Source organism: Cnephaeus nilssonii (genome assembly GCF_951640355.1).
Source record: "Cnephaeus nilssonii genome assembly, chromosome: 7".
In the NCBI taxonomy this organism is placed as follows: domain Eukaryota; kingdom Metazoa; phylum Chordata; class Mammalia; order Chiroptera; family Vespertilionidae; genus Cnephaeus; species Cnephaeus nilssonii.
The window spans coordinates 96670276-96680143 of record NC_137078.1 but is presented as its reverse complement, the minus strand read 5'-3'; the positions used below and the strand labels follow the sequence as shown (position 1 = coordinate 96680143).

The following is a 9868-nucleotide window of genomic DNA, read 5'->3' as shown; positions in this document are numbered from 1 at the left end:
TGAATTATTTCCTTTTTAATGTGTGGCCATTATGAATAATGCTGCCAGGAGCATTCATGCACAAGTCTCTCTGTGGATGTCCTTAATGCCCGAGAACCTCCTCTCCACGGGGCGCCAACCAAGGTAACCCCTGCGATTTGTCCTCTCCTGGTGGGGCCAGGTCGGGGGGAGGGGGAGTGATCTCAATCCCACCTGCCAAGTGCCAATACCAGGAGTCCCTGAGCCCACTGAGGTGTCAGGTTCAATCTAGCGTCGGGGCACATACAAGAAGCCATCAATGAATGCATAAACAAAGCAATGTTTCTCTCTCTCTCTTCCTCCTTCCCTTCCTCTCTCTCTCTCTCTAAAAGTTAATAAATTAAAAAAAACACCCACACACCTTAAAGCATATTTATGAGGCTGGGAAAATACCTGGTGAATAGCAGGCACTCTATTTAAATTTACTTATATTTTACAGACTGTATCCACTTCTTAACCTGCTCCTCCAAGTAGGGCGTCCTCTTAATTCTAACCTGCCTCCTGCATAGGAACGATAAATGCTTAAAGAACGGATGAAAGGCCTGGCCAGTGTGGCTCAGTGGTTGAGCTTCGACCTATCCAGCAGGAGGTCATGGTTTTTTAAAAAAACACATATTTTTATTTATTTTTTACAGAGAGGAAGGGAGAGAGAGTTAGAAACATCAATTAGCTGCCTCCTGCACCGCCCCCCCCAACTGGGGATGTGCCCGCAACCAAGGTACATGTCCTTGGCCAGAATCGAACCTGGGACCCCTCAGTCCGAAGGCCGATGTGCTATCCACTGAGCCAAACCGGTTAGGGCAGGAGATCATGGTTTGATTCCTGGTCAGGGCGCATGCCTGGTTCGGGGATCGATCCCCAGTAGGGGGCGTGCAAGAGGCAGCCGATCAATGATTCTCATCATTGATGTCTCTCTCTCTCCCTTTCCCTTCCTCTCTGAAATCAATAAAAATATATATTTAAAAGAGCCCTAGCCGGTTTGGCTCAATGGATAGAGCGTCAGCCTGAGGACTGAAGGGTCCCTGGTTCTATTCTGTCAAGGGCATATGCCTGGGTTGCGGGCTCAATCCCCAGTAGGGGGCGTGCAGGAGGCAGCCGATCAATGATTCTCTCTCATCATTGATGTTTCTATCTCTCTCCCTCTCCCTTCCTCTGTGAAATAAATAAAAACATTTTAAAGAAAAGAAAAAGTATGAAAGAATGATTCGACAGCCGCCAATCACGCTCGCCCAGGTTAAACCCCACAGCTGCACCCCACAGCTTAGGAGCAGCGCCAGGGCCAGACTCTGAACCCGCCTGCGCCAAACGTGCCACAGCCCGCGGCCCGCTGTCAGAGTCAGCCTTCCAGGAGCCCGCCCCAGTCCGAAAAAATTGACCTCGGGCGTTGACCAATCAGCTGCTGAGAAACGCTGTTAGTCCCGCCCAAATATTGAAACTGTCGCTTCTGAACGCGGAGTAACGTTCCCAGGCGCGTCTGGGCCCTGCCACTCATCTGACCAATCAGGGCGGCCTTGTGGGTCCCGCCCCCGTGGCGTCACGTAGGGTGCACGGGGCGGAACTTCTTCCGGCACAGGCGGCGTCCAGCGGCGCGGACCCGTGGCTTCCGGGCTGTGAGTGCCGAGCAGCTAGGCCGGGGACGGGGTGGGGGTGGGGGTGGGGGCGGGGGGAGGGCTCGGCTGGAGGCCCGCGTGGCCCCCGCGGGGCTCGGGGCCGCGGTGGGAAAGATGAGTTTTACTGTGAGTGCTAAGGTAGGCTGTCTCCCTTCCCCGGGGTCCCGGCCCGGCGCCCCCCGCACTACCTCCGGTGCTTTGGCTACCCGTCTCTCTTTTGAACGTTGCCTTTCTGTTGCATTTGCGCAGCTTTCAGCTTTTCTTTTTTCCCCCAATTTTAAAAAATGTTCCTTATTTTTTTAAAATTCTTTATTGTTAGCTTTTAGCTTTTCAAATCGGGGCTGAAGCCGGAGGAGGGCAGTGCAGGCTGTTCTCTTTTATTATTATTATTTTTAGAGAGAGTGGAAGGGAGGGGGAGAGACAGACAGAGAAACATCAATGTGAGAGAGACACATCCATTGATCGCCTCTCCCACGTACCCCAACCAGGCCTGGGGATCGAGCCTGCAACCGAGGTACGTGCCCTTGACCGGAATCAAACCGGGACCCTTCAGTCCGCAGGCCGATACTCTATCCATTGAGCCAAACCGGCTGGGCCAGGCTGTTCTCTTTAACCCCGAGGGAGATCTGACCGGATAAGGGCGGGCGCCGGGACTTCTGGTCCCGCGGCTCTGGCTGTTTGCTGAGCATGAGAGTCCCCCACGGAGTCCTCGGTACTCGCATCTCCTCTGTACCCCCTTCCCTGCGGGGCATATGTGCGGGGTAGGGTGTCCAGTGTAAGTCTGGCTTCTCTCGGCTTTAGGGCGCTGAGGAGGCCCCATCCCCACCCCCGGTGTGGGCGGTCCACAGGCGAAGAGTGTGGGTGGGGCAGGGTTTCTGAAGGTGCCTGTCCCAGGGTTGAAAAGGGATAGTGTGTATTGAGAGAGACTTTCTGTTCCGGGGAGTCTGGCCTTGGGGACCTGAGGGAAGTGGGGAGCCCCTTCCCCTAGCCTGCAGAAACTCCTTCCAGAGGCATCTGTGTAACCCTGAGCCTGGATCCCTGGGGAAGGTGGGGGGTGGGGGGGCAAAGGCTGGGAATAGGAGGCAGCTTTGCAGGCCCCTCTCCACACTACTGGGGAAAGGCTGGTGTGACCGTGGATCCTGGAGCTAGATTTAGGTTCAAATACTGATTGTGCCACTTACTGGCTGTGTGATTTGGGGCAAGTTGCTTAACTTCTCTGAACTTTAGTTTCTTCATTTGTAAAAAGAAAAGGAAAGAGGAAGAATGGGCAGGAGAGAGGAAAGAGTCCCTGCAGGAGCCTGGTATGTGTTGGACTCACAAGTTACAATGCCTTACATTTGTAGAATTGCCCTAATTGTTTTCTATAAGTCAAACTGGGCTACTGTCTTAGTTCAAGTCGTTAAAGGGGCATTGTTCTCTTTGGGCATGTAAAGAAACACACTGACCAGAGGAATCATAACAGACATTTATTGCATGCTTGCTGTGTGCCAGGACCTGTATCAAGATGTAACATGCAGCCCTAACCGGTTTGGCTCAGTGGATAGAGCGTCGGCCTGTGGACTGAAAGGTCCCCGGTTCGACTCTGGTCAAGGGCATGTACCTTGGTTGCAGGCACATCCCCAGTAGGAGGTGTGCAGGAGGCAGCTGATCGATGTTTCTCCCTCATCGATGTTTCTAACTCTCTATCCCTCTCCTTTCCTCTCTGTAAAAAATCAATAAAATATATTTTTTAAAAAACCCATGTAACATGCATTACCTCATTTAATCCTTAAAACAACCTTATGAGGTAGATACTGTTATCATCTCGTTTGGCAGATTAAGAAACGGAGGCAAAGGAAGGTTAACTTATTTATCTGAGGCTGCACAGTTGGGGAGTATCAAGAGTGGAGGGATTGGAACCCAGGCCTCAGACTCCACTGGGCAGCCTCCTCAGCCCTGTGTCATGCTGTCTTGGCTGCAGTTAGCAGAGCTGGGTCTGGAACTCAGCCCTGAGGGCTCTACAGCCGGGAGTCAGCGACATCCGACATCGCCTGTGGGAAGCCAGACGATATGCCCGGGACGGTGGAGACCAAGGACCTGGCGCAGCTGCGGCAGCTCAACCTGGAGCTTCTGAGGCAGCTGTGGGTTAGGCAGGATGCCATGCGGCGGTCCGTGGCCAAGGCAGCCTCAGAGGTGGGTGTTCACCTTGGGAGCTCCCAGCGGATGAGGGGGGGGGGCTACTAACTAACCCTCAGGCCAGAACCCCCAGGCCTCCAGGGTTGCCCTGTGCAGCGTGCCCATTGTATTGCTGATGAGAAAACTGAGGCCCAGCAAGGGGAGGGACTGGACTGGGACAGCAGAGGCTGGAGCAGGAACTCGGGCCTTTATGCCTAGGACATGCCAGCTAGGGAGGTGGCTGGGTGACCTGGCCTCTCTGTTCTAGTCAAGCCTGGACTCCAGCAGCAGCTGTGACTCAGAGATGTCATTGTCCCAAAAGACGCCTTCAGTGGCCCAGAGAACCTCCTCCCCACGGGATGCCAACGAAGGTGACTCCTGCGACATGTCCTCTCTTGGCGGGGCCAGCTCGGGGGCGACCTCTCTCCCACCTGTCAAGGAGCCCCTGAGCCCACTGAGGCCCTGCGTGGCACCGTTGCTGGCCACCTCAGACTCGAATGACTCAGAGCGATCAACAGAGCTGGAGGCACAGGCCCCGAGGATCCTGGATGAACAAAGAAAGCTGCCCAAGGTAACATGGGAGAGTGGGGCATCCATCCATGGGCGCTCCCTTGAGCCTCAGTTTCCCTGTCTGACAAATGCACTCATGAGCAGCCTTCTTTGCAAGGTGAGAGGCTGTCCAGCTCAGCCTCAGTGCTGGGGGAGTGGTGGTTGTTAGTTTCTCAGATGGCACTTTGGGAAGAAGGCGAGGAACCCCATTATACAGATGGCAAGACCAAGGCTGAGGCCACACTTATTCAAAGTCACACATAGAAAGGGGCGGGGACCAAACACTTTATCTTTCAATTCCTGAGCCCTCAGCTGAGCCTTGGGGCCCACATCAGCGTGTAAGTGAAGACACAACCCCTTTGCTTCCCCTCAGCTGGGGCCTCCTTCGGGCTGGGCCTGCTGGTCTAACCCTGTGTCTTTGCCTTGTCAGCTAAGAGTGACCTTCAACAAGGAGTCTCCAGTGCCCGAGAGGAGCTGGCGCCTCAGACCCTACCTGGGCTATGACTGGATTGCAGGTGTGGCCCGCCCCATGCACACGCCTTGCCTGTGAGTGGGGGGTGGAGGCCCCAGCTTGCCTACACCCCTGCCTGCGCCCCCACCCAGTGCTGCCTAGTGTGTCCGAATGTCCCACCCTCCGTGGTGAGCGCCTTCTATCAGCCCCCGGCACAGGGACAGGCACAGAGGCGGTGCACGAGTGCTTGCCTGGACTCCCCTGTTTTTATGTCTGGCCCACCCCTCCTCTGAGTTCTAGACTTCTGTATCTGGCTGTCTTCTCTGTATGGCACATTCCGTGTCTTAGATTGCTTTCATGTCCAAAATCAAGGTGGTGATTTTCTTCCCACTTGCAGTCTTTCCTGTCTTTGCAAATGGCAGCTCTAAGTACCTAATAATTGGTCAGGTCATAACCTTGGGATCAACCTTGATTCCCATCTCTCCTTTTCACATATTCCTCTCCCAGTCCATTGACACATCCTAGTAGCCCTGCTTTCAGCATATTTCTAGCATCTGATCACTTCTCTCCGCCAGGATGCCTATAGTCACTTCTAACTGGTGCCCCTGTCTCCCACCTCATAGCAGCCAGAGGGTAAAAATACATGCCTATCTGATTATACCACTCCTTGTCCCCAAGCCCTCTGCTGGCTTCCCAGCCTCATCTCCTCCACTCTCATTCCTTACTCCCCTCTAGCCACTTTCACCTCCTGGCTGTTCCTCAGATACACTTCTGCCCCAGGGCCTTTGCACTTGCTCTTCTGCCTGAGATGGCCACGTGGCTCCCTCCCCCCTTTCAGGTGTCACCTCCTCAGAGAGGCCTCCCCTGGTACCTCTGCCCTATCAAGCTGGGTTCCCTGGTTCTGCTCTCTACTACCTAGCACACGGCCCCACTCAGTGTTGTACCGCATGCTTCTTAGGTGACCAGTTTGTCTGTTGCCACCATATTAGTAAGGGAGGGCAGGAGCTTTGTCTAGTTCACTGCTCTTTCCCCAGCACATTAAACAGTGTCTGGCCCATTGCAGGGGTTCTGTAAATACTGTTTGCTTAGACAATTGGATATGCATCAGGGTGGATGGACACAGACAAAACCAACAGGCACAGCGAGTGGAGGGTCCCTTCAGGTCTGTGAGGCCTGGTGAGGACAAAGCAGGTGGACTGGGTGCCAGCACTGAGTGTCCTCTGAGCCTTGGCCAGTGGCCGCCCAGCAGCTCCCCGTGCTTTGCCCACTTCAGGGTCTCTGGACAACCGCTCGCCCATCAGCAGCAAGCCCGAGGCCTTCTTCTCGGAGCTGCAGGAGTTCCGGGAAACGAACAAGGAGGAGTGTATTCACAGTGAGCCCGAGTGAGTAGGGGCAGGCCAGCGGTGGGCAGGCAGCGCAGGGACCCTCCCTGTCGCTGGCCTGTTCACCCTCTCGCTCTCATAGACCCCAGTTCCCAGGCCGGCGGGAGAGCGACAGTGGCCGGGAAGACCACGAATGTGAGTGTAAGCCCCGCGGGCCGCCCTGGAGCCCAGCCGAGGTCGTGGGGGCCTGGGGAGGCGGCTGGGTGTTGGGGACCAGGGAGGGGAGGCCTGGTGTCTGACAGGGCGGAGGAGGCGCTGGGTGGGAGGTGAGGGAGCTGAGGCCCGGCCTCATGGGGATTAGGGTCAGCCCTGTGTCACTCCGCCTCCCCGCTCCCCCGCAGCCTTCATTTGCTTCTCAGCTGCCTCATTTCCTGTGTGCTCCCACTCCCACACCCTCCTCTCTCCGTATGTGATGCCTGTGGGGGGAGGGTCCCGGCTCAGTCACAGCACATAAGTCTGCTCTGAATTTGCATGTGTAGCGCACACTGTACACATGTGTGTAAGGGATGTTCATGTGAACATGACTCTGTGTGCACCCTGTGTGCGTGTGATTACAAATATAGGCACGTGCATGTGTCCACAAATGTGACTAACGCCATGCTTTGTGTTTGCACACGTGACATTTCCACATGCGAAGGTGCTGGCCAGTGTGCGGTTGTGTGCACGTGTGTCATGCTTGAGGAAGTGGTGCTCCATGTTTTGTGTGTGAGCATAAGTCTGTGTGCCTGCTCTGTGTGTGTGCACGTGTGCACGCCTGTGAGTGTGAGAGGGCAGTGGGGAGGGTTGGCGGGCCTGTGTGGTTGCGGGCAGCAAGGGGCCCCGGGATTAGGCTTCCGGGCTGAGGCACTGCCGCTTCTGGGGCCTCTCAGGTGTGTACTGTTACCGGGTCAACCGGCGTCTGTTCCTGGTGCCTTCGGACCCTGGCACCCCCTGCCGCCTGTGCAGGACACCCCGGGACCAGCGGGGCCCTGAGACACTGGCAGACCCAGCGCAGGTCCGGTGAGTGGCCAGAGCAGCCCGGGCACCGGGGCCGCGGCAGCTGAGGAGGGAGTCAGCCTGGAGCCCACCGGTTTGAGGGAAGGACAGACGGGCCTGGGGCTGTGACCCCACAGCAGCCAGGAAACCTCTGTGGCCATGCCTCCACTGTTACCCCCCAGGGTGAGCATCCCACAGGCCATCCTGGACCCACCCCACCGCTACCGCATCCACCGGCGGAAGAGCTTCGACGCCTCCGACACGCTGGCCCTGCCCCGGGTGAGCGGCCACGGGGAGTCTGGCTGGGACGGGTGTGGGGTGGCCCAGGGCCCCAGAGGCAGCCTGAGGCCCAGAGAGGGCGGGACTGTGCCACGGCCACCCAGCGAGGCTGAGCACCCCAATCTCCAGAGCCCAGGCCAGGCCACTCCCATCACCTGTGCTCTGCTTATTCCGGGGCGTGGGGCACCCCACCCACCCTGGCACCCAGGAGTGTCTGCCACACGCTGGTGTAAATGGGCCCCGGGTACTGAGCTGTCTTGTGGGTGCGCAGTCCTGAGGAGGATCACCTCACGGAGCCCCTCAGCAGCCGAGAGCGCAGGCTCTGCTGCCGCCCACTCTGTGGAGGAGCGCACGGCAGCGAGGGGCGGTGGCTGCCCGAGGTCAGCAGGTGGAAGAGCTGGGATTGGAACCCAAGCCCTTACGCTTCCATAATGTCGTGTCTCCTGTGTCGGGACCCCCGTCACTCCTGGGGGAGCTGGGCCTGGGGGGAGGAGACGGGATGCCAAGGAAAGTCGGTTTGCACATCTGTAAAACGGGCACAACATACTGTCCTCAGGCTTGTGTGGTGAGGTGGGGCAGTTGAGGGAATCAGTACCAGTCCGGGCGTGGGGCAGAGCCCAGCACACAGGAACTGCTCCGTCAGTGTCCGCAGCCTTCCCTCCGCCCACCGGGTCTGGCCAGGGCCTGGGTCCACAGGGTCAGGAAAAGGGAGGCCCAGTGGGTAGACACAGCCCCTGCCCTGGGGGAGCCTCCGTCTCCAGGGGGAGCCTCCGTCTCCAGGGGATACCGTGACTATTTGGGGGAGCCCTGCCCCAGGTCAGGCGCCTTGACCCCTTTTTCTCCACAGCACTGTCTGCTGGGTTGGGACATTCTCCCTCCAAAATCCGAGAAAAGCTCCGGCCCCCAGAGCCTGGACCTCTGGTCCTGTGTCACGTCCGAGGCCCAGCACCAGCCGCTGTCGACCGGCCCTTCCCACCTGGTATGGTTCGGGGCCCCCTGGGAGGGGCAGGGGCCTGGAGTGGGCCTGGGGCCTGCAGAGTCCTGGGGGCAGGACTGGGGTGTCTCCCTGCAGGGGCCCATCCCCAGCTCCTGGCCCTGACCCAAGGCACCCTTCCAGGATCCAGCACTCCCCACTGGCTGCCCCATCCCTCCCAAGAAGGTGACCCCGACTCTAAGATCCTGAAGGGGATGAGGCTGGAACTGGGGTGACCTGCCGCCAAAGTGGCCCCCTCTGACACCACCTTATTCACCATCCAGGCCCCGTCAGTGCGGGTCCCGTCCCCCACCCCGACCTGGTCAGAACCCCAGGCGCCCCAGCCCCGCCCGCGCACCCTGGCAGACAACCTGAGGACGGGCCACTTGGAGGACAGCGCTCCTGCCATCGCCTCTAGCCCCTTCCCGCTGGCAGGAGTGCCCGTGAGAGGGGAGCCCCGCCCGGCCTCAGCTAGAGGTGGACTCAGGCCCCACCCTCCCAGGTGGGGCCGCTGGGTGGGCCCAGGCCTGTCTCCTTCCTGGGCTCAGAAGGGGTGATGGGTGGGAGGTCAGGGCATTCTGTCTGCTGTGTTTGGAAATAAAGCTCAGTGCTGTCTGCACCTCCAGGTTCCCACGTGTGTCGGGTCTGTCCTGCTGATGCCCTCAGTGCCCGGGAGGTGCCCTGGCCTCCGCCTGCCCCCCTCACCTGGGAGACACTTCCGACAGTCTGTGCTGAGTGGGAGGGTCCAGTGCCCTGTGCAGCTCCCAACTCTGGGGAGAGGCCTTCTAGGTGGTGAGGGCTCCCAAGGTAGGCTGAGGTCAAGGTCGGTTTAAAAACCGTCTCAGCCAGGGGCTCGGGTCTCAGGCTGTCCCTGAAGAGGAAGCTGAAGTTGTGAGAGGGGAGTGAGCGAGCTCACCCCTTCTCGGCTCCTGACACGGGGTCCATTCATAGAGGGGCTCCCCCCCTCGAGTCCAGCCCTGGAAGCCGTGGGTGACCCCGAGAGGTCGGATGGGGAACCTGAGGGCCAGGCAGTGAGGTTGGCAGAGAGCGCAGACCTCCCTCCCAGATTAGCACGCAGCACCTGTCTCCTTCCCGCGGCTGAACAAGACGAAGTTCCTGTTTTTCTAAGAAAAATGGGGAACCGAAGCCCAGACAAAGCATGTGCTTTTTTTCTGAGGTTTCTCAGCATAGAGTGTGGATCTAGGGCTGCGGTCTCCGTGGTAACCCTCTCTTTCCATCATGCACCGTGTGTGTGAGGATAAGCAAGGTTATGTTACAGTAACAAATGAACCCCAGGTCCCAGGGGTTCAAAGAGGCTTATTTCTCACTGACTTGCTCACACTGCCTTTCCGTCATGAGGCATTTGGGGCCTGTGCGTTTCACATTGTCTCTTGGGGACCCAGACCAATGAAGGCTCCACCCTGGGGGACATGCCTGTTGCTTCAGCCCAGTAACCCCACAGCACACAGGCCGCTTC

General features: G+C 58.0%; 1 protein-coding gene across 11 annotated transcripts; it reads left to right on the top strand.

Annotated features, from left to right (window-relative positions):
- Positions 1–1553: 1553 nt before the first annotated feature.
- On the top strand, positions 1554–9011 carry MIIP (migration and invasion inhibitory protein). 11 transcript variants are annotated; one of them, XM_079776387.1, is made up of 12 exons: positions 1611–1628; positions 2182–2340; positions 2875–2933; positions 3593–3800; positions 4051–4353; positions 4762–4846; positions 6056–6164; positions 6247–6305; positions 7034–7163; positions 7322–7418; positions 8266–8397; positions 8676–9011. In XM_079776387.1, exons 4-12 carry the CDS (start codon positions 3678–3680, stop codon positions 8946–8948), a joined length of 1311 nt encoding a protein of 436 aa, XP_079632513.1. In that variant the 5' UTR covers positions 1611–1628; positions 2182–2340; positions 2875–2933; positions 3593–3677; the 3' UTR covers positions 8949–9011. The 11 variants fall into 11 exon arrangements, with proteins under 11 accessions (XP_079632508.1, XP_079632513.1, XP_079632507.1 ...); XM_079776385.1 differs by lacking the exons at positions 1611–1628; positions 2182–2340 and adding an exon at positions 1687–2142 and having other exon boundaries at positions 2875–2929; positions 3589–3800; XM_079776384.1 differs by lacking the exons at positions 1611–1628; positions 2182–2340 and adding an exon at positions 1687–2142.
- Positions 9012–9868: the final 857 nt, after the last annotated feature.